The sequence below is a fragment of the Sus scrofa genome, chromosome 16, assembly GCF_054392235.1.
Source record: "Sus scrofa isolate SSC_HxYL_T2T_F1_AM1 chromosome 16, Sscrofa_HxYL_maternal_Yorkshire_Landrace_v2.0, whole genome shotgun sequence".
NCBI classification, from domain to species: Eukaryota; Metazoa; Chordata; class Mammalia; order Artiodactyla; family Suidae; genus Sus; species Sus scrofa.
The window spans coordinates 42,073,746-42,099,314 of NC_139398.1; the positions used below are offsets into that span (position 1 = coordinate 42,073,746).

General features: G+C 35.6%; 1 protein-coding gene across 1 annotated transcript in view; it reads right to left on the bottom strand.

Moving 5' to 3' along the window:
• Nucleotides 1-19,140: 19,140 nt before the first annotated feature.
• EMB (embigin) overlaps nt 19,141-25,569 on the bottom strand; it is a 105,464-nt gene continuing 99,035 nt past the window's right edge. Inside the window, exon 10 of the mRNA XM_021076596.2 lies at nt 19,141-25,186. Within this exon, the coding sequence (XP_020932255.2) occupies nt 25,169-25,186 (18 nt within the window). The 3' untranslated portion in view covers nt 19,141-25,168. The remainder of the gene's footprint in view (nt 25,187-25,569) is intronic.

A 25,569-nucleotide genomic window follows, 5' to 3' on the forward strand; every position in this document is an offset into this window, starting at 1 on the left:
TTCCAGACTGCTAGAGACAGCCCCTTTTCTTCAGGATCTGCTGAAATTATTTGCACTAGACAATCCTAAACCTCTTTACCCTGAAACAGCCACACATGTTCCTTCCAACAGAGATCACAGTAAAAGTTCTTACCTATATATATGTATTTTTGGCTTTGACTTCTAATTAACCCTTATGTGACCTCCTTCAAAGCAAGGCATGCCCCTTCCTTTTGGGATCTGTGAGTATAACAAACTATCTTTTCAGTATCTGATCTGTTGACCTTGTTATACCTAAATAATAATAAAACCCCAATTTAAAAATAATCAGTTGTTTAATAGAAGACTTTTATCCTTGATGTAAAGATTCTTGGTTTTATACCTTATTACTAATTTCTAGCTTTATTGCATTGTCGTAAAATGTTATTAGTCTATTCTCTTTTATCAGGATGTAGAAATCAATATCTGACTGTAAGATCTACCTAGTTAATTGTGTTGTACACTTCTTTTATATACTTACTATTTGTCCTTTTAAACATAGAGAGGTGTATAAAGGTCTCTTATTTTTAAAAGTTTGTTTCCATCAGTGTAAGCAGACTTACATTGTCTATAGTGTCTGCTTTATAAAGTTAGTAATTTGCTTCATAGATACTCATAATTATTATATTTTAATTTTAACTTATGGCTTTGAGGTAAAATAATACCTTTCTTCATCATGTTTAACACATGTTAACTAAAGTGCTATTTGTCTGGTGTCAAAATCACAACTCATCCTTTCCTGTTGTTTCCCTTGCCTGGTACACCTTTTTCTATCCCTTTGTTTTTAACCTTTCTAAATCCTTTGTTTGGGTGTACTCTTGGATAGATCATAGAGTTGACTCTTGCTTTGTCAGTTAAACTGAAAATCTCTTTCTTTCAATAGGTGAATTAATCCCATGCATGTTTATTTAAAAGTCTGATACGTTTGGTTTCTACTCTGTCCAAATATTTATGTTACAATTACTGTGTCTATTATATTTGCTTTCTCTAAGTGATGTTCTTTTTTTTTTTAAATGTTCATTTTTAAAAAATAAATAACTTTGAATTTTTGTCCTAATGGTTATCTTTATAATTCTTCAAGTGCCCCTTTGTTCTGGTTTTCTTATTTAATACTTTACTTTCTAGTTAGTTTGCAATGGTATTCTTTAACTATACCTATTGTTTATATAACAATTAATGGATTTATTCTGTTTTCCTCTTTCCACTCCCTCCTCCTACTTTTAGCTATATTATTCCTACCAGCTAAAAATATATTATTATTTTATTATTTAACCCTCCATTCTGCATTTTTTTTCAGTTTTAGATCATTAATTTAAAATATTAAATGCTAACCATCAGTTCTTTTGCCAGAGTTTCCTTAATCACCTCTTATTTAGATAAAGTTCATGCTCTCTTAGATTATTTAAGAAGTAATCCTTAATGCCTTGAATGTTTGAAATTTTTCATCTGCAGCCTCAATATGATAATGATAATTTCAGTAGTGTACTGAAATATGTCTATGGCTTGATTATTCTGGACCAGTTTTCATAGATAACTAACTGAGAAGTCCTGCAGATTATGTCTGTTTTATTTCTGGAAAGTTTTTGTCCAATAAATAAATATAAGATATTAATATTTTTCCAGTTTTTTTTTCTTCAGTAATTTCAGTTATCTTTATGTGGATCATCTTTATTTGTCCCCTTCTTTCTCCCTTCCTTCCTACTTTCCTTCCTTCTGTTCTTTCTTTCTTTTCCTTTTTAGGGCTACACTTGAAGCATATGGAGGTTCCCAGGCCAGGGGTTGAAACAGAAGTGCAGCTGCAGCTGCTATGCCACAGCCACAGCAACTTGGGATCCAAGCCACATCTGTGACCTTGCCACAGCTCATGGCAGCGCCAGATCCTTAATCCACTGAGCAAGGCCAGGGATCAAACCTGAATCCTCATGGATACTAGTTGGGTTCATTTCCACTGAGCCACAGTGGGAACTCCCTGCTTGTCCATTTCAACCATCACCTCTCTGATGAATTGTTCTCCTTTATTTCAGTATTTATTCTCTTCGATGTTTTTCCTACTTTTGTTTCTCAGACATCTTTTAACTAATTCTTCATTTATTATTTTCCCTTTTTCTTCTGTTTCTATTTTGAGAGCAATCAACTACCATTTAATTATTTTATTATAATATATATTATAATAACTTATTGTTACATATTATAATTTATATATTATAATGTTTTGGTACATTTCTGTTCTTTTATTTTATTTATTTATTTATTTATTTATTTTTTGTCTTTTGTCTTTTTAGGGCCTCACCCGCAGCATATGGAGGTTCCCAGGCTAGGGGTCTAATCAGAGCTGTAGCCGCCGAACTACGCCACAGCCACAGCAATGCCAGATCTGAGCTGAGTCTGCAACCTACACCACAGCTCACGGTAATGCTGGATCCTTAACCCACTGAGCGAGGCCAGGGGTTGAACCTGCAACCTCATGGTTACTAGTTGGGTTCATTAACTACTGAGCCACGACAGGAACTCCCATTTCTGTTCTTTTAAATCTTTAATTCACTATTACAGAGACTATGTTATATCACCAAATGTTTGAGAATATTTGATTTCAGAATATTAGCTAGTTTCCATCTGCTCTCTCTGTGTATATATATTGGAAGCTTTCATCAGCTAAAATAGTTTTATTCTCATTTGTGGTCTTCTTTTTAGCTTTGTGATCAAAACTGCTTTTTTCTTTCATTTCATGAGCAAATGTACTGGTTTAGAGTGGTTTAGAATATTCTTTGTTGAAGAATGACTCTTCTTTACCCCTCTGTCACTGTAGGAAAATAGTTTTTTTAATTGATAGCATTTGGAAGATGGTGTTTGTGTTTGAATTCATTATTTTCTTTCTTTTGTCTTTCAAATATCTCCCTACTTGTTCCTTTACTCTGCACAAAGACCACTTCTCTCTTCCTTTGTATCCTCTACTCCCCAAAAGAAATAACTTTCCAAATTGCATACTTTCAAGTCCCTTATCAATAGCCAATGCTCTAAATATACCAGGGTCCTTTTGCAATATTTTAGCAGTTGGTGTAGACTTTCTTTTTTCTGGTGGTGATTTTAGTTCAGTCTTGGGTCCTCTGTTGCCGTCTCTCATCTACCCTTTATTCTTTGCAAAGGTTTGGTAGGAACTGAAGAAATAGCTCCACTACAAAATGATGCTTATTTTTCTACTTACTGGTAAGTTGAAGTCGTACTGTTCTATGTTTTCTATTTACACGGAAGGCTTCAGATGTGTGTAGTTTTCATTGTCATTCATGTTGTACAGTTTTGAAAGATGTGTTTAATTTAGGTGGCCACCATCACCTTGATTATCCAAAGTCAAGGCATGTCATTTAATGAATAATAATTGTGTTTAATCAATAAATTCTTAATTAATTCCTTAAGATTTTATTCCAGATTTTTCACATCATGGATCCAATATACTTTTGTAGGTTCATCAACCAACACTTAACTTTCAGCCTCCTACATCTATCCTCCCTTTTAATAATTAGTGTCACAATGTTTAGCATTCCTTGATTTTGCCTTGTGTTTCCCATCTTTATACTTTGTCTATGCTTTCTTTTCCCTGAAAAATTTCTCGATTAATTATTCACTAGTTAAAAGTATTATTTGTCCATTGGGTTTCTACCTTTTTATTTAGTTGTAATTAAATATTTACTCTGTGATTATATGACTAGAAGCAACATACAAGCAAGAGAATATTTTTTCTCTTTCTCTATAAAAGGAATAAATTCAACTAAATTAATCATCAATGATTCATTAAAATTGAACTGCCGCTTAGCATTTTGATAACATGCGGTGAACTTTTCCTTGATAAATGTAATGATTATCAGGTTTCAGCTCCTACAATATTTTATATTCTTCCAAAGAGACATTTTAAAGGTATATAAAATTTTAAACTATTAAATGCTTGAGTTTTTCTTCACAGCATAAAATACTTTCTATTCTTGACTCAATTTATATGAAGCATAATCAAGAGTTTGGATGCCCATTTCAAAAAATTTTAGGAAGCCATGCTTTTGTAAAAAGACATTTTGATATTGTCGAGTTTATAACCATGGGGACTTATACCTATTTATGGATTCATAAACTTGGGTGTTCTTTGGGTTATATACAAACATTTACAGCAGGCCGCATATCACCCACCATACTTTTCTTTATAAAACTGATTTTTAGTGCCCTCCTTTTTATATGTCGCTGACTTTCTAAGTGGTACTATGCCAAATAAATGATTTCACTGTAGTGAAGGAAGTATTTATAATTGATGGAATTTGTCTAATACTCTTCAAATCAGACCACTGCACAGATAGCTGGCCTTGGTATCAAGATACCAAACATTAAGTCCTTTTGGAAATTAAATTTAATCCTCTTTAGCTGATGAAAAAAATAATGACTTGTTTCCTAGCTTCTTTTTCTTTTCATATTTTTCTCTCCATCTACCTTGCCCTCCAGCACGCAAAACATAAACTGTATTTTCCTAGCCAAGTTGGAAGATGTGTCTGCTCAGAAACAGAGCATAATCTTTCTCTCCTCAGTGAAAAAAATTCATACATTATTAAAAAACATTTAGTAGGTATGGTTAATATGAGAAATAACAGGAAAACAATCAAAATATAAGTAACCCTATCCGATTATATTTCTTGCTGCCTTTTAGCCGTGGCTCTCCATAAGAATGACTTACTTTTTTCTTTGTTTTTCCTTTTTTTTCCCCCTCCTCCCTCCCTCCCTTCCTCCCTTTTTCCTTCCCTCCCTCATTCCTTCCTTCCTCCCTCCCTCCTCCTCTCTCTCCCATTCCCTCTCCCTCTCTCCCCTCTATCTTTCTCTTTACGTCTTTCAACTATTGTATGGACTCTCACTGGAAAGAGAAGTAATATTTCACATTCTAATCCATGTAGACTGGCAAGAGGAAGATTGTAAAATGTTTTGCACTGAGATTATGCCCTCCTGTAACTAACATTGACTTCAGTAATTTCACTAAAACAATGCTAACATCACCAAACATATATTAATTTGTTTTATTATAATTTTGTACTAGTTTATATGTTTAATATACAGATAGAATTTTATGTCAATGAGATTTGATGTGTACTTCATTCAAATAGGGATTCAGAAAAAGACTTCTATATTGTCAATTAACTTTGTGGGGTTTTTTTAAGCAATTTTTTTTTTATGGCCACATCTGCAGCATATGGAAGTTCCCAGGCTAGCACCATAGCCACGGCAATGCCAAATCCAAGCTGTTACAATACCAGATCCTTTACCTACTAAGCGAGACCAGGGATCGAACCTGCATTCTCATGGATACTAGTCAGGTTCTTAACCCACTGAGCCACAACAGGAAGTCCTGAAGCAAATATTAACTGAATAGTTAAGGAAAGATAAACTCAGCAAAGTGACACCAACAACTGGTATTTGGCTTGTTCCAAAGTAGACCCTACAACTACATACTTTTAAACCATAACTAATGTGGCTTTAATAGAATTTAGATGACTACTGTAGATTTTCAATTGGTCTCTTTGCTTCAACTCTTGCATCCTCAATTTGTCACACAGCAGTCAAAGCAATTTTTTAATAATGTAAATCAGGGAGTTCCCATCACGGCTCAGTGGTTAACTAATCCGACTAGGAACCATGAGGTTGCAGGTTTGATCTCTGGCCCTGCTCAATGGGTTAAGGATCTGGCGTTGCTGTGAGCTGTGCTGGAGGTCGCAGACGTGGCTCGGATCCTACATTGCTGTGACTGTGGCATAGACCGGCAGCTATAGCTCTGATTCAGTCTCTAGCCTGGGAACCTCCATATGCCATGGATGCCACCCTAAAAAGACAATAAATAAATAAATAATGTAAATCAGATCATATCATGCTTCTGCTCAACACTATCCAACAGCTCTTATGTTGGCGTCTACTCATTTCCACCAATATCCATTTACCATTCTTCTTTGAGGGCTTAACCCTTGATGTATTCACAAATATCTAGAATTAACACTATATCTTCTACTTTCTCTCAGAACTAGGTGTGGCCATAAGACTAAGTTAGATTCAATGGAATGTAATCATAAATGTCTTGACACTCTAAGACTCCTAGAAGAGAACATAGGTAACACATTCTCAGACAAAAATCTTACAAATGTTTTCTTAGATCAGTCCCACAAGGTAATAGAAATAAAAGCAAAAGTAAACAAATGGGACCTAATCAAACTTACAAGCTTTTGCACAGCAAAGAAAACCATAAATAAAATGAAAAGACAATCTACGGACTAGGAGAAGATATTTGCAACCCATGCAACCAAGAGGGGCTTAATTTCTAAAATACGTCAACACCTCATACAATTCAATAACAAAAACAAGCAAACAACTCAATCAAAAAGTGAGCAGAAGACCTAAATAGATATTTCTCCAAAGGAGACATACAGATGGCTAATGGGTACATGGAAAGATGCTCGACATTGCTAATTACTAGAAAAATGCAAGTCAAAACTACAATGAAGTATCACCTCACACCAATTGGAATGGCCATCATTAAAAAGCCTACAAATAAAACATGCTAGAAAGGGTGTGGAGAAAAGCTAACCCTCCTGCTCTTTTGGTGGGAATGTAAATTGGTGCAGCCACTATGGTATAAAAGTTCCTTAGAAGACTGAAAATAGAACTGCCATTTGATCTGGCAATCCTACTCCTGGGCATATATCCAGATAAAACTCTAATTTGAAAATATATATGCACCCCAGTGTTCATAGCAGCACTATTTAAAATGTAGCCAAGAAATGGAAGGAACTTAAATGTCCATCAACAGATGAATGGATAAAGAAGATGTGGTATGCTGTACAATGAAATACTACTACTCGGCCATAAAAAAAAAAAAAAAAAGAAATAATGCCATTTACAGCAACATAGATGGACCTAGAGATCACCAAACTAAGTGAAGTCAGGAAGAGAAAGACAAGTACCATATGGTATCACTTACATGTGAAAACTAAAATATGACACAGATGAATTTATTTATGAAGCAGATATAGACTCATACATAAATAACAAACTTATGGGTACCAGAGGAAAAAAATTACGAGTTTGGGATTAACAGATATATATTATTGTATATAAAATAGGTAACTAACAAGGATCTAATGTATAGCACAGTTAGCTATATTCAGGATACTGTAAAATAAACCATACTGGAAAAGAATATGAAAAAATATGTATGTGTGTGTGTATATATGTATATGTATATACATATATGTGTATATGTCTAACTGAATCACTTTGCTGTGTAATACAACATTGTAAATCAATGATACTTCAATAAAAAAAAATTTCTCAGGAGTTCCCTTTGTGGCTTTGCGGTTTATGGACCCAACTAGTATTCATGAGGATGCAGGTTTGATCCCTAACCTTGCTCAGTGGGTTGAGGATCCAGTGTTGCTGTGAGCTGTGGTGTAGATTGCAGACGTGGCTTGGATTCCATGTTGCTGTGGCTGTGTCATAAGTCTGCAACTGCAGCTCCAATTTGGCCCCTAGCCTGGGAACTTCCGTATAACGCAGGTGTGGCTCTAAAAGGGAAAAAAAAATTTCTCAAACACTTTCTGGAATACAACTTTATAAACCGAAGATTTTATTTGCTCCCTTGTACTTTCTTTTTTTCTTTTTCCTTTTATTCTTTATGGCCTCACCCACGGCATAAAGTTCCTGCAACCTACACGCAACAGTGCACGATCCTTTAACCCACTGCGCTGGGTTGGGGATCGAGCCCTCACTTCTGCCATGACCCGAGCTGCTGCAGTTGGATTCCTAATCCATTGTGCCACAGTAGGAACTCCTGCTCCCAAGAACTTTCTGATGATGGATCATGTGGAGTTGATAGCTAGAGTTCCTTCAGCCATCTCAAGTCCTAAGGCTAAAACCACATTCTGAGAATGATTGAAGAGCAAGACAGAAGAAGCTGTATCCTTGACAATTTTTTGAAATTTTTGATGCATATATCTTGATTTCTTTCTATGAAAAGAGAAGTAATCTTCTTTCTTAAGCTAGTCTAAATATAAATATTTCATCATTTGCAGCTGTACCTAATTCTAACTTTTCACATGATTGAGAATAAAATTAAAATCCTTTCCATGGCCTACATGTTACTTGGCTAATTTTATCCCTTATTTCCTATCTTTCATCCTCATTTAGTCTGTTCCAGCTGTACTGACTGCTTGTTGCTCCTTGGACACATCAAGCACATTCTTATCTTAGAGACTATGTGCTTTCTGTCCCTCAGACTGTCATGTACTCGCCAGGTATATACATCATTTTAGTCTGGTCTCTGCTTGGACTTCCTCCAGAAAAGACTTCTAACCAGTATCTTAAATAAAAGCACAAATTAGTCTTTCTTCATCTGCTTTATTTTTTCTTTATGGCATTTATTAATCCTAGTTAATGTATATTATTATTGGGTTTTTTTTGTCTTTTTGCCATTTCTTGGGCCGCTCCCGCGGCATATGGAGGTTCCCAGGCTAGGGGTCCAATTGGAGCTGTAGCCGCCGGCCTACGCCACAGCTACAGCAATGCGGGATCCGAGCTGAGTCTGCAACCTACACCACAGCTCAGGGCAACGCCGGATCATCAACCCACTGAACAAGGGCAGGGATCAAACCTGAAACCCCATAGTTCCTAGTCAGATTCGTTAACCACTGCGCCGCGACGGGAACCCCATATTATAATTTTTTAATTTGCCTTTTTGTTTATCCTCCACAACTAGATGCTCAATTCGATGAGGTAAGCACTTCAATTTGTTTGCCAATCTATCTCTCAGACCAGAAACCATTCTAGCCACTGTTGTACAATATGTATTTCTTGAATGTATGAACATATGAATAATTGATTATACATGCATCTACCTTTTTACCATTCTTATACTGTCATCCTATCTATTATGCCCAGGTTAGTTAGGCTAGTAAAGTGATATGGCACTGGTCATGTTTTTGATGGTTGAGTTTGTTAAAGGTCTCGTAGAGCCTTCAAAGTTCTGTTGGGTAAATTATTGTGTTGTTGGCTTCATTTGTACACTCAGAAAACAGGAGGAAAAGTGAGATTAGACCCTAAATTTAGTCTTTTAAAAAATTCGATAGGAAGAGACCAAAATGTAGATATAGTGAGTTCTTTGTATCCCATCTGAACTTTACTGTTTTTGGCAAGATATTATCTTGCATTATACAATTCAAGATTCTGAAAACATACTGACCTTATACTACTATTGGCTTGTTTGGCTATGATTGCTTTATGGTCAAGAGTGGAATTTTCTCTCAATAAATTATCACATAGTCAATCATATTAGAAATATGTCAATTCTGAGGAAGAAAATGAGCCTCCAGCAGTGTACCACAGGCAGAGAATTATGAAATCATGAAAAGCTTTTATCCTTAAGTGTTTTGAACATGAGTCCTGGGCTCTGAGAGAGACACTGAGGTTTCCCTATTGGTTGAGGCAGATTGGATTTAAACAGGAATGAAGTCAGGTTAGAACTTTTTAGTATAGGGCTGCAACCATGGAATAATTACAAATTATTTTTTATGCTGTACTTCCTTCCAGTGTGGTCAAGCCTTCAGTAACACTGTATATGTTCTATGTCATGATGAATAAAGAACATGGAACTATTCCACATCTTAGAATGAAGAAGAGAGAAAGAAGAGGCCTCTTCCAAAATTCAGAGTGCCTGCCTCAGCCTAGGTAGGGCTGTGCTCAAAATAGTGGCAATTAAAACCCAGGCAGTACAGCTGAGACAGCAGCGTCATAGCCTTAGAAGGAAGTTGGAGGAACAAACCAGAGGGACCTGGCATATAAGAGCTCGGACTCTGAAAAACTGTCAAATTGTTAAAATTGAGAATTTTTGAAAAAGTGTTCATTTCTGCACTAAGGCCTTTGGGAAGATCACTATTTTAATGAAGGCTACCTAGGTAAGGTCTCTTTTGAATGTTCTTTTCAGTTTCTATTGTAGAAAGTATTCAACAAAGAAGAGAGCTTTTTTCACGTTGGACTGAAAGTTGCTGCTTATTTTCTTGCCCAGCACTAGCCTGTAAATTCTTTAGGATCTGCGTCTTTCATCCATGTATTCCCAGTGGCTAGCATACTGCTAAGCAAAGTAAATCCTCAAGAATTGCTTGTGGAAGGCATAAACAAGCCTTTCTAATAGCACTTAGAGTCATTCCTATGATTTGAATGAAATATTATATATAAAATATTTGTCATAACACTGTTAGTTGAATCTTAAGTGGTGCTAAGGGCCTCATACAAACATATACTTAAAAAAATGAGCAAGGAGAATTTTAGTAACACATTGCCATAATGCTCTCGGTATTGTCACAGAAGAGGATATGAAATGAAGTGAAAAGAATGCTCTATACAATTTAAATTCAAGAATTTAATTCCCACATTCTTGCAATTCCTATTCTGCCTTTCAAGATGCTCAAAACTAGGATTGAGGTAGAAAATTGCTTGGGAAGAGACATGGAAATAAATGGATGCTTTCCTCTCAGCACAACTATGATTTAGCTCCAGATACACAAGCTAGCTTTGAATTATGATCTCTTAAATACCTTAACTTCCTTAACTAAAGGTAAATTTTTGGGGTTTCTGAGGCTAAAGCAAAGGAGAATGCTGGTTGATGCCCAACTTTCTCCCTCACTAGATGCTGGTTAGCAACAGTTTTGCCGGATATAACTTACTAAACATTATGTGTAGTGTAAAAGGAAAAGTGATAGACAATGAACATGTAAATTCTTATCTGTGATCTCAGTGGTTCAAAGCTCATGAAAATAAACCATTTTGCCACAGTTCCCAGGATTTTGCTTAAATTCAGCTGTATCATAGTCTATTCATTTGGCACCATTCTTTCTTGGATCAGCCCAGTGCAAGGACTTTCAGCCCCTGTCTTTTATTAACTCTCATTTGGGCTGACAAGTTTCTAGCGTAAGGTCAATCCTATGGAGAATGATTGCTTTTCTGAAATATATTATTATAGTAATTGGGGCCCATTTAGTCTGTGTGCACAATGCTAGGGACACATAGGAAAGATTAGTACTTTGGCAAATTTCTATGCTTAAAACAGAAAAGTAAGGAGTTCCCATTGTGGCTCAGTCATTAATGAATCTGACTAGGAACCATGAGGTTGAGGGTTCGATCCCTGATCTCGCTCAGTGGGTTAAGGATCCAGCGTTGCCAGTGGTGCAGGTCATAGACGTGGCTCGGATCCCGTGTTGCTGTGGCTCTGGCGAAGGCCAGCAGCTACAGCTCTGATTAGACCCCTAGCCTGGGAACCTCCATGTGTCATGAGCGCAGCCCTAGAAAAGACAAAAAGACCGAAAAAAAAAAAAAAAAAGCAAAACAAAACAGGTAAGAATGACAGATATATTTATTTTCACATGGTTTAAAACCAGATTGAGTGCCCAAAATGATGCAGTATCTACTGCCGTTTCACAAAGGATCATCATCATTTCTTTCTACAACTGATTTTAATGGACACGTTTTTGCATCATCAACTCAAACTATACTTTCAACCATGAGTTGTTAAGCTCAAAGCAATACCATAGAAAATAGCAAGGCACTTCTTAGTAGGTGTGAAAACAGAAATATGATTTCCATGACTGAGGACTAATTTTCTTACTTGTGTTTTTTTTCCCCATAGAAATTTTTATTGTTTCTGTCACTTCTTTGCACACTTTAATAACACTTTAAAAAGCACAAAACTTTGATTTCTCTTTAGATAAAATATACTTATTTTGTATAGTGTTTTAAACTAAACTTTTTTTGTATTTAACTAAAAATTTTTTGTTTGCACCAACTCAGGAACCTTCAGGGCATCACTGAGAGAAAAATTAGAATATCATTTGATATTATTTTTGGAATTTCAGAAGTTTTAAAAACATAGAATATTTCTTAGAGCATAGAGTTCAATGCTTCCTGAGCTACCTGACCTAGAACAGTGTCGTCAGAAGCAGATATCTGTCTGATTTGTGAACTCGTGCTGCCCAGTGCTGTCTTGGCCACAAACTGTCTCCTGTCACTTCAGTCACTGTGAACCCTGATTGATCACCTTTATCTTCTGCTCCACATAGTAATGCTCTAATGGCTGCAGAACCCCTACTCGAAGAAACACATATGTGAATAAATATAGTTGGGATAGGGTGGTGACATGAATATTATATATATACACACTCTGGTATTTTGTGTATGCAAATATGCTTTTATAAATGGGCAAGGTTTTGACTCAACCTGATTATGTATTCATTTCCAAAATAAAACAGCTTTTTGTTGTTCTTGTTAGCAGAAAACTGAAGTGAGTCTTGTAGCTGTGGTTAGGAACAATGAAAAGATTGTATACAATTTCCATCTCTTATATAACTACTGCCAATTGAAGAAAAATGCACAACCTGAAAGTTGTGAGCTGTGTTTTATTCAGGGACATTATTGAGGATGATAGCCCTGGATGAAGGCTCTGAGATAGTTCTGAGGAACCGTTTCAAAGAGGTAAAGGAGGAGCCAGGATATATAGGAATTTTTGCTGAAAAACAAATGTGGTAGAATATCAAAAGATTACTTCTCATGACTAGAATCAGACATTGTAGTGCTTTTCTGTGTATGGGAAGATGCAAGAGTCTGGGCTCAATGAAATTAGTTCTTAGGTGTGCTTTTTAACTACCGAGGTCCAATATCCTATTTTTCTCCAACCTGAACTCCCCTCAGTGCACCCTTAGGGGCAGCTGCTGTGGCTGAGGGCTTGATGGCAAGCAACATTCTTTGTTTACTGGAATGGCAGGCAACATTTTTTTTTTTTATCAGCCCAATAGCACAGAAAAGATTCTTATCCTCACATGATCTTTCTCAAGTTGGCACATAAATACTATCAATAATTCAGTAATGGGAAGGAATTTATAAACATTTGTTGTTGTTCAAATAAGAATAAAAAATAATTTTCTCTTCTTTTTGACATGATATAATGTGAACACCTGGGCTTGTAACTAACCCTATACTTTGTTTTTGTCAATGGTTTTAACTGACCTTTTAGACTGATTTTCTATGTGAATTTAAAATAAAAAAGGAAAAGTGCTCTACCATATTCTTTTCTAATTCTAATAATTTAATGCTTAGGCTACTCAGTTGTTTCAAACATTTTTAAACATTTTATTTTGAAAAAATTTTAGATTCATAGGGAATTCCACAGATAGTACAGAGAGGTCCCATTTAGCCTTGATCCCATTTCTCCCACAGATTACAGTTTAAATAATTATAGCACAATATCAGAAGAAGGAAATCAAGATTGGTATATCATATATGTATAGCACTATGCTTTTTTTATCACATATGCAGGTGCATGTAATCACCAAGATACAAAACTAATGTATCATCACAATGATATTCTTTTTTAAAAAAAAATTTTTTTTGTCTTTTTAGGGCCACACCCGTGGCATATGGTGACCTCCAGTCTAGGGATTGAATTGGAGCTGTAGCCATTGGCCTACACCATAGCCACAGCCAACACTAGATCCGAGCCACATCTGCAACCTACACAACAGCTCACAGTAACACTGGATCCTTAACCCACTGAGTGGGGCCAGGGATCGAACCTGCCTGCTTATGGATACTAGTCAGATTTGTGTCCACTGATCCGGGAAGGGAACTCCACAGATATTCTTAATACTACCTCTTTATAGTCACATCCACCCCCTAGCATTCCTATTCCTTCGTAAACACTAATTTGGTCTCAGTCTTTATAATCTTTCCATTTCACAGATGTCGTGGAATTGGAATCATACTTTTTTTTTGAGATGTTTTTTTTCACTCAGCATAATGTCCTTGAAATCCATCTAAATTGTTGCATATATCAATAATTTGTTCACTTTTATTGCTGATCAATATTCCATGGTATGGATGTAGCACAATTTGCTGAAATAATTACCCATCAAAACAGTTTGGTTGCTTCCAGTTTGAGTCTACTGCAATTAAAGCTGCTGTGTACAATCATGTACAGTTATATATTTTTTTGTGTGTGAAAAACCTAAGTTTTCATTTCTCTGAGATAAAAACCTAGAAATGTGATTGCTGGGTTGGTCATATTTATTATTTTAAAGAAACTGCTAAACCGTCTTTCAAAATGTCTGTACACTCCCACAAGCAATATATGAGAGATCTCATTTCTGTGCATCCTTGTTAGCATTAGGTATTGTCAATATTGCTTTTTTTAAGAAAGCTATTCTCATATGTATTTAGTGATCGCTCACTGTGATCTTAATTTGTATTTTTATAATAACTAGTAATGTTGAATGTTTTGTATATACTTATTTGCCCTCTATATACTCTCTTTGCCGAAATGTTTCTTCATGTTTTTTGCTCATTTTTTAGCTGGATTGTTTTGTGTTAGCATCGAGTTTTGAGGGTTCTTTATATGTCCTAACCTAGTCCTTTGTCAGATATGTGATTTGCAAATATTTTCACCCAGTGTATAGTTTGTCGTTTCATCCTTTTATAAATATCCTTTGCAGTGTAAAAGATCAAATTTTGGTGGAGTAAAATTTACTAATTTTTTTTCCTTTTATGGATTGTTCTTTTGATGTCGTTCCTATGTACTCTTTACCAAATCCTAGGTTCAAAGATTTTCTCCTACTTCTCTACTAAAGGATTTATTGGTCTTTTTTTATCCTTTCTTTTTTTTTTTTAAATTGTGATTGAAAAAAAGTACATAAAATTCACCATCTTTACCATTTTTAAGTGTATAGTTCAGTAATATTAGGTATATTCACAATGTTATTAAACAGACCTCTTGAACTTTTTCATGTTGCGGGACTAAAACTCCTTACCCTCTAAATAATAACTCCTTTTTTCCTTCTCTGCCCCAGCCCCTGGTTACCACCATTCTCCTCTGTTGATGTTAGTGTAAAGATAACTTATTTTGTAAAAACTATTAGGAAATGTTACTTCCTCTTTTTTATTTTTTTGGTTGTATGCCAGAGGGTGATCTCTGTATTTTATCAAATTTCAACCCTTCCATGGTGAGACTAGGAAACAAGCAGGAGGGGAAATGACTTTCCCTAGATCCCAGAGCAGACCTAGGCCTGTCTCAGTTGTATTTTGTATTACACCAGCCATTTATGGCATCTTTCCTTTGCTACGCCTGTGCAGGGACGCCATGAGATACCAGCCCACTGGTTTTATAGGCACTGTTAGTTGTTAAAGGTCTATGTACCTAACGGCTTCCCCAGGAAGTAAAGGCCAGAATGACCCCACTGTGCAGATAGAGGATGGGAATATTCTGAGAGGTATGTGGCTTGACCAGGGTCACATCGCTGGTGAGGAGGAGAAGCTGGGTTTGAACCCAGCTGGATCCTCAGAATTGGGGCCATGGTGGCCCAGACCTCCCAGGAGATTTGGGGGTGGGCTGTGTGGGTGTCACTGTGCTTGCACTTGGCCTGGGGTGGGGGCTGAGCAGTCAGCATCCCAGAGGTGTCCTTGAGCAGCTTTGTATAAGAAGGAAGCCTGGGTAAGGAGACCTCAGGAAGTGACTTCACTTCCCTGGCAAGAAAGGCCAACATGACTTGCAACCTAGGTAACCAGGCACCCACATTCTAGACAAGCTCCCTACATCTCACTTTGTTGGAGACCCTCAAGTGAACATGTGTTGTGTGGCCTTGGGGAAGACAGCAGGAACAGCCAGTTTCGACGCTACAGGCGCTGGATCAGGTCTCACTTGAGATGCCTATGGTCATTTACCTGGAGGAAACCAAAGGTAACAAGGGAGGCCAAGGATAGGCAAATCCAGGCCAGGCCACCACTCTGATCCCAGCTAGGTAGCCCTCTGTGCCCTCGCAGTATGTGTGGAGGCATGAGCGGAGAGGTTTAGGAGCCATGGGTTTGCCTCTAGCAAGAGTAGGCTGATGACAGGTCAGAAGCCTAGTGGGCCAGTCATGTCCAAAGTCCAGGTCAGAGCTGGCTCCTTGAGGATATGGAGAGCTACAGAAGCACATTCTGCCTAAGCTTTATTCAAAGCCCTCTAGGAATATCTCTTTCTTCTTGGGTGGATATCCGAACAGATACAGGTACGGGGCTGATATGGGAGGTCAAGTGGGCAGAAACAGCAGTGAGGATGGCCAGGCAGGACTCTGATACCTCTGGGCCAGGCTAAATGCTGGCCTTATTGTTGCAGATCTCCACACCAGAGCTTGGTGAAGGGCTGGTTGGTGGGGACACCCAATCTCTCTCTGTGAGTGAGGGGCTGGTGTACCACACCACCACTGAAGGCCAGTTCACCCCTGAATCTGCATCTGCTCCTTTGTGAGAGTTCTGGAGTCCAGCTGAGAAATTCTAGCTCCCCAGAGGACCACAAAATGGAAGATCAGCCGTGCTGACTTTGCAGAATTGGGAGAAGAGGCACAACCCTGAGATTGCTCCTTCATGAGGGAGGCTCAGAAGTAGTCAATTTACTGAGGTCAATATTTTACCAGTTTAAGCAAAATGTAGAAACCTTATCTACTTTTATGTCCCTTTACTCCCCATTCATAACATAATTATATTAAATGTCTCCTTTCTATTACACTGATAACCAAATGAGACAATGTTGTAATGTTTGCTTTAACACTAAAAAATAATAGAGAAAAATCAAGAGAACAAAGTATGTTGCATTGATCTATACTTTTACTCTTTCCATTGTTATTTTCTGTATTTGTGATGTTCAAGAAGTTCTTCTTTTATCATTGCTTTTGTCTTTAAAGAACTTTCTTTAGCCAATTTTTAAGGGTAGATCTGCTGGTGACAAAGTTCCTTAGTTTCTTAGTCCCTCATTGAAAATGTCTTGATTTCCAGTTCATTATTAAAGGATCATTTCACCATATGTAGAACTCTGGATTTACAGTACTTTGAGCATTTGCAAAACACTCTGACACTTCTGTCCTTTATGATTTTTGACAAACCCACTGTCATTGGATTTTTTTTCTCCCAGTAGATAAGTGTTTCAGTATTGCTGCTTTCAAGATTATTTCTTTACTTTTCATTTTCACAGCGTTGATTACAATGTGTCTTGGCATAGATTTCTTTGCATTTATGGTTTGTAATTTGTGCAGCTTCTTGAATCTGTAGCTTTATGGCATCTGCCAAATTTGGAAAAAGTTACAACCATTATTTCTTGGAGTACTTCAGTCCTACTGTTTCTCTTCTACTGGGACTCCAATGGCACTAATGTTTATCTTTTTTGTTATCCCTCAGGCCCCTGAGGCTCTGTCCATGTTTTTAGTCTAGATTATCTATGTTGTAGATTGGGCAGTTTCTTTTGTTCTGTCTTCAATCTGTCTACTAATTTGTTCTTTCTATCACTTCCATCCTCTGTTGAGCTTATCCATTGAGTTTCATTTTTTTTATTTCAGTCGTTACAGTTTTCAGCTCTAAAATTTCTATTTGGGTCTTCCTATGTCTTCTATTTATTTTCTGATACTTTTTATTTGCTTTTTATTACTTCATTTGTTCATAAATGCTCACTGAAGCATTTTGATGCTGGCTGCTTTAAAATCATCATCAGGTAATTCTGTTTTCACCTTGATATTGGCATCTGTTGATTGTTTTTTCTTATTCAAGTAGAAATTTTCATGATTTATGGTATAAGAAGTAAAGTTTTTATTGGAAACTAGATATTTTATGTATTATGGGACACTTTGATGGGAAAGGGTATATGTACTTCACCTGGTTACTAACAGGTAGAGTTGGAATTACAGGTTCTTTATTTTGCCTCCATTGACATCCAGGGGAGGAGGATGGAAGTGTGAATTTAGGCTTGCACTAAGAATGGGAGGGGTACCAGGTGGGATAAAAGTCTCCCTCACCCAACCTTTTCTGCTGGTTGTGGTGGTGGGACTGGTATAGAAGTTATTATCTAAATGTTTTTCTGCCCTGCTAGATTGGTCCTTGCCTGATTCTTTGGCTAAAGAGAGGGGAGCTTTCTGTATCTGAACCCATTGGTATCTCCAGGCCATTGGTTTCTCTAGCACTAGTCTAGGATATATGAAGCAGAAAGAAATAGGAACCTCATTGGTATATCATACCTTGTGTCTCAAAGTTCCTAGTAGGTCTGCATTCTACTTTTAACTTTTCAGAATTATCTACTGTTTGTTTAATAAGGCCCAAGGTTGTTAGCAGTACTTAGGGGGAGGAAAAGGAGGAACTATGTCTACTCCAGCTTTCCAGAAGTGGATCTCCCCAACCGTTGTATTTTTAATTAAGTCACTGCCCAAATATAATTACTTACTCCCTTTAAATTGGCCTCACATGCTTTCAACACAAACACTTCATATAAATTATACATACACACACATTGTATATATTAAATATTATAATTTCCTTCATATATATATATACACATATTTAATTATTTCAATTAATGTAAGAGTCAAAACATAATGAAATATGCTATTATCCTCCCTCGTATGTTTTTCTTTTTTCCTTCACTGTTAGGATCATTAAAATGCTCTATTTGGAATAGTGATTCTCTTTTGTAGTAGTAGACATTTTTATAGAACACAAATTTTGAAATATATTTTATAACCGTTTTTTCTAAATGAACTGACAATGACATTACAGTGTTGAAACAAATTACCCAGGACAACAAGCAAATATATTCAATACGTTAACTTCATTTTAAATGTCCATTTATGTCAAGGCTATAGTTGTTTTTTAAATTTTCCAAATATATCTTGGTATGTTTCAAAAGTTCCTTTCTACTTCCTATTTATTTAATATGTCAAAATACAGAATTCCAGCTCTAAACACACTTTTTTGTTGGACTCAAGAAGCATGAATTGTTTTATGAAACTTGACTTTCCTGTGTGTAGGAGCAAATTAAAAATATCAGTGTTTTCTATTATGTTACCTGTAAATTCACATTTAAATGATTACTAAAAATTTTTGATAATGTATTTTTAATACTTACTTAAATTTTTAACCCCAAGTATATTTTATTGGATTTAATTACACATTAGGCATATCTTTTTAGTCAATGCAACAAAACATTTAAATATTCTAATAAACACTTTCTGTGCTATATACATGATACAGAAAGATATTAATGAAAATTTAGACACATGCTAAAAAAAGAAAACATTACATTTATTAGGAAATATGTCATAATGAATCTATGGTCCTTGATTTTTTTTTTTTTTAAGTTAAGTTTATGGTCAAATTTCTGTCTTAAAGAGACACAAATGCAGTTCATGTAATCATATTTTTTGATTTTTTTATAGCATTACATAGCATTATAGTTATTACATATATAATAAATTTAAATTTCATTTGTTTATCAAATAAACTTTAGAAAAATAAGAATATGTGTTATTTTCTGAAGTAAATTACAAATTGAACAGCAAAATCAATTTTTATGAAAAGTTCTTAAACATAATAGATAACACACCAAAATAATATACAGATTTTAGCCAATCCCCTAAACATGTTTCCCTAGCATTCCTCCATTTAGGAAATGAAAATGGAAAAAATATAGATGTTACAGGTTAATCATATAATTAAAAGTAATTTTGACAATATCAGTTATGAGTGATCTTCACTGATTTCATAAGTAAATTTCATTGTAAAGGCTAGACATTACTGATTCATTGAGATACACATATATATTATCATTAACACACAGTTAATCATGAAGGTAAGCAAATCCAAAGAATTATCCAGTTCATCTCACCGGCCATCAAAAACAGGACTTTCTTTCCTGGCTTCTCTTATAACTTTTGAATCACATTTTTGAATGCTCATACCATTTTTTCATCACATGAATTTAGGAAAGTAATAAATTTTTAAGCTTACTAAATTGTCTCATTATAGACACATTTCCATAGTGCGATTCATCTGGCATTTGCTAAAGAGATAGTTTTTTCCCTGAAAGTAAATCTGTTTATTATTCAGATTTACAGATGTTACTGTTGTGCCTAGGCTAGATCATCTATAACGTACTTAGCTCCTACCAGCAGGCTGAAAAATGTGACTGATAGTTTGTTTTCTGTCTGTCCTGGTAAAATTATAAGCAGCACCTTCTTTCATTCTCAGTGTTTGGATGATAAATTTTATGGTCACACTGGTTATTGAGAAGTAAAATGAGGGAAAAAAAGAAAGACTCTCAAAATAAAAGTATATTGACTCCCCAGCACACAGCAGGGAACAAGTATGTCATAGCATAGGTTCTATAAGCCTTAAGAATAATATTATGGAGCTTACTTAACTGACCATCTAAAGGAATGAAATTTTTTAAAAAGACAGTAGATAATAGCCTCATTTTTCTAAGAAGCACCTAAGTAGCAGGCCAAACTGTTCAACATAGTTGTTAAACTTAGACTTGTGAGAGGAATTCCCTCGATATTAATCCCAGCTCCAAACACTTAATCTCTAAATATGTAGTTTCCTCATCTATAAAAAAGTAGATGATAATAGTTTCTATAGCATAAGATGATGTGGGAATTAAGTGAGATAACACATTTCAAGGTATCACAGTACCTATCACATGCTAAGCAATCAAGTGTGAGTTTTTACTCTTTAATGGTATGATATATCCTCAGTAAAGACCTTGGTTGTTAAACTGATCATGTAAATGACCTTCCAGATACACAGTAAGTATATTCCCAAATATCATGCGAAAGAAATGCACATAGATAGTTCCAGTTTTCTTTTACTCTATACTAGAGTAATATAAATTCAGTTAACTAATCAAAATCAAAGTAGATATTACATAAATATGTATAATTTAAGATTCCAAAATAACTGAGTTATTCATCTATTTTTCATTCATTCAGTAACTATTCATTCAGAGCAGACTATAATAGGTCAGTGTGCCTTTTAATTAATACTGGAACACACACTTGAACTCGCTCCCACCTAAAAATGCTAGTGTGAACTAACTCCCTAATTCATTGTATAACTTGGAGAAAATTAATTTCTGTAAAGAAGAAAATATTCAATAAATAATTTTGCTTAAATCTATTTATATGTCTCAAAGATGAAGAGCAAGGGAATAAGTGGGCAGAACTACATTTTTTTCTTTTGACGAATTTGGTTAAAGACAAATTTTCAGTGATCAAAACTAAAGAATGAAAGTGTTCTAAAAAATGGATTTGTTCAAGATAAATATTTGAATTGAATTCTGGGATATTCTAAGGTACTATGAGGTATTTGCAGGAAGACATTGAGAAAGTGAAGTAGACACTGATACCAACACTCACTACAGTAACATGCAAAAAACTACAAGTGCTAGGATTCTTTATAAAGTCAATACATTATCTTATTAAAATAAAGGATAAAGATAAAAACAAGATTAACATTTGAAATACTCGTGAAAAATAATGGACAATAAGAATTTAGATAATTTGAAAGCAACATACTCTGTATACTGGTTTAGGAATCAAAACTCCTTTTCTCATTAGATTATTACACAGTAAAATCTGGCATGACTTTTTATTCTATTACTATTTGTTTTTCAAAGAAGGAGAGGCAAACACTAAAGTTATAAAGGCTTACTTATCTCTGTTAAAATATTTTAATTCTGATGTCACAATTTAGTTTTTCTAAAAATAAATCTGAATTTATGAAATTTGATTTTACCTATATATTTATCCATTCCCCACACACTTCATCACACCTACAAGGTACTCTCTCTGCGGTAGGTCTGAAACACAAAAATAAAAGAGTCCAGGAAGGAGACATATAAATGCATATTTATAGTAGATGATAATAAACACAAAGAAATGTGGGGTTATTTGAGCATATAAGATGATACACACTTAACAGGGTATGATGGATCGGCCAGGTTGTAATATCAGATTAAAGTCCTGAAAGCTAAACTTGAGTTCATTAAAAGGAGGAGCACAGGGGCAGCATTCTGCACAGACTCTATGTCAAGGCTAAGTCAAGACAGTGGAGAAAGATTATCAGTATGGAAAACGGCAATGTTAAGATATGGCAGAGGTGAGACTACAAAAGTTTGGCATGGAAGTTGCCACATTGAGTTACATAATGAGATTTGTGTTTTATAATACAGCCCAGCAGCAGTGCAAAAAAAAAAAAAAAAAAATTAACCAAAGATGAGACTGTGGTAGGAAAATCAAGACCTTAGCTGTTGTAGCTGTTGAGCATTGGGTGGAGGAGGCATTGGGTGGATTAATGCTCTAATTAAAAAGGCCAAAATAACAGAGATTCATTACCAATAAGGGTTAGTTAATAAAGGAGAAGAAAACCAAACAATGAGTTCCAGGTTTGGGCCTAGGTAACTAGATGCTGAGGAAAAAGACTATAAAGAGAAGATTTACATTAGAGCATGGACTGAGTATGAAAATATCGGAATTTTAGGACATCATTAAATCTACTTAATATGTGGCAAAACCCTGTTAGCTGGAAAGATTTAAAGTCTTTCCCAAGATGTCTGAGATGTAAACATGGAGTTGTGGTCCTACTTACAGCTTTTCTGCTTGCTTTGTATTTTCAGTCAGTTTACAATCGGTCATTTTTACTTAATCCATTCATCTATGTGAGATTAGTTAATAGAAGCATTCTGTTTTTAACCTAACAATGGTCAAGTGATTTTCTGGAAGTCCTCTAAAGAGACTCTGAAAAGCCAAAATTCAACTTCAATTTTCTGAGTACCTTTTCTGCTTAAAGGTACTGAAGTGAACTAATTGTCTTTGCCAGGAAAAATAGCAAGAATTTACACTTAAAAATCCAACTTACTCTAAAAATATGTCAGATTATTTTTACTTTGGGGCAGCAATTTTTCTTGCTTGAAAACTATTTTAGCCTAAATAGTGGTGGCAAAAGAGAATGCATATTGCATATGAAATACAAATTGTTTTTGTTTTGTATGTATCCAGTCATAAATATACTGTTTTGAATTGAACTTAGCAGATCTGAATTAATTTTTCACTGAATTCAAATTATTTAGATTAATTAAGTCAACTGATTGGTTTTCTGTCATCATACATATACCAGCCAAGATCATCTAATCAAATTCTTAAACCATGGCTTATGGTTCAAAGAAAAGAATAAGGTGAGAGCACCCGTTGGGGCACAGCGGAAACAATCCTACTAGGAACCATGAAGTTATGGGTTCGATCCCTGGCCTCGCTCAGTAGATTAAGGATCCAGCATTGCTGTGAGCTGTGGTGTAGGTCACAGATGTGGCTCAGATCTGGCATCGCTGTGGCTCTGGCATAGGCTGGCAGGAACAGCTCCAATTAGACCCCTGGCCTGGGAACCTCCATATGCCATGGGTGTAGCCCTAAAAAAGGTCAAAAGACAAAAAAGAAGAATAAGATGAAATCTGCCATTACTTAAAGGATATATCTCTTCAACAAAACCTGTATGTATAGATAACATGATTTACAGAGAACATCACTGCAACAAAATAATGAGTAAACTCCAGGTCACACTTTATGTGTCTTATTCATACTAGTAATATTTTTAATATTAGTTAAGATGTCATATACAGTATACTTTTAACTACAAGAATTTAATTAGAATTTTCTCAGCCAGAGCATTGTGTAAATTTCTATGAAGTATTTTTTTCAAATAATGGAACTCCTCTTTTCCAAGCTTTAATCCTCTAGTCACCAAGATTATGGGTTCTTTGCCATCCTACACTCTTCCCTCTGCCTATGATTGTTCTGAACCTTGCTGTACTGTGAGCAGGTGGACAATGGACTCACCAGCACCAAGAACCCCCAGCAAGTTTCACATCATCTTCTTCAACCTAACCCAGTCCTGCCGTATGATATTAATATTCCATACAAAGCCACTGATGACTTTTCATGTCTATCAGATGTCTTTGGATTTGGTTACAGTGATTTTTGTAAAATAGTTCAGTTATATATGCGATAGAAGTGAAGTATTCTATTTTTTTAAGAAAAGTCTAAGACATTTGCAACAATATGGAGGTACTTTGGTACTTCTGGACTTCATACAAAGTCATTAGTATCATAAAACACTGATAACACATTTTTAGAAATTTAGACAGTCATGGACACTAGGAAACCGTGAAGCACAGAAGCATGCCTATAGCAGTGCTATATTGTGACTGTATGGACCCACACCCTACAACATCAACACCAGTTATAACTTAATTAATCCCAAACCCATGGCTTTAAAAAAATGCTCTCCAGAGAGTTCCCATTGTGGTGCAGTGGAAACAAATATGACTAGTATCCATGAGATTGTGGGTTTGATTCCTGGCCTCACTCAATGGGTCAGGGATCCAGCATTGTCATGAGCTGTGGTGTCAGTTGCAGACACGGCTCGATATGGCATTGCTGTGGCTCAGCGTAGGCTGGCAGCTGCAGCTCCGAGCCTGGGAACTTCCATATGTCACAGGTGCAGCCCTAAAAAGCAAAAAAAAAAAAAAAGGCTCTTCATAAAGACTAACAATCACTTTAACCTGGTGTGGGAAAAGCAGTGGCGATGAGTGAGATAAGATTGAGAAATCTGCTTTTGTGGTGATGGAGATTTGGGCAAGAGTATGGTTTTTTATTTCCTTGCTTTAAACCAGTATTTTGGGGGGAAAGTATTTTTTCTTGTGGAGATTGTAGAGTAACCATCACCAACAAAGGCAGAAAGTACTCATTTCCCATTGAGGACATTTTTTTTTTCCAATATGACTGAAGGATGAACTTTACATGAAAAGTGTAACAAATACTTCTATACATAGTAAACATGATTGAGAAAAAACTTTTTAAGACAAATGGCAAAAGCTTTGTCTTTAATGAATTCTTTGGTTATTAACAGGTCTTAAGTGACAGTAGTTCTGTGTACTATTTAGTTTTGCTGGTGTCTGTTCTTTGTGTCCCTTGAGAACCAGAATAAAATTAGTTATCCTGGGTTACAGCTCATAGAACATATTTAATACAATTTACCTTGCTTTAATGTAAAATAATTACAGAATGAAAATACATCTTTAGATCTGAAATAGCATATTATTATTTACAAAGCTACTGCTGAGCATTTTGCATAAACTTATCATCTTTTTAAAAATAAAATTCCAGGTGTTCTTAACAGGAAGCATAAACAAAGCTGAAATCCAGACTCTTTGTACATCTTCCCATGTCTCCATGGCTCTTGACATGATGTTTCGCATTCACTGGCTCACAGATTCCTGAGTTACATAAAACATAATGAAGCATAATTAGCATATCCTGATTATTCTGTAATAATTCATTGTCCCACTTTAGCAAAGCAAAAATTTCTGGGAAGAGGTGATACAAACTACTGCCAAACCCAACAGTTCTTATTCTGAATACTCAGGGGAAAAAAACAGTTGATGAACTATGAAAATTTTGATTCTAATCAGGAAAGAAAGTAAACTAATACCAGTTCATTCACAGTACCAAGTATATGGGAATCTATGAGAATAATATAGGATAATAATAAGACTGTATAAAAGTTGTAAAAGAAACTAGCCTGTGGTGACAAAAAAAAAAAAAAAATATATATATATATATATATCTGCAGTGCAGTAGATTTACTTTTAGGTTGGTT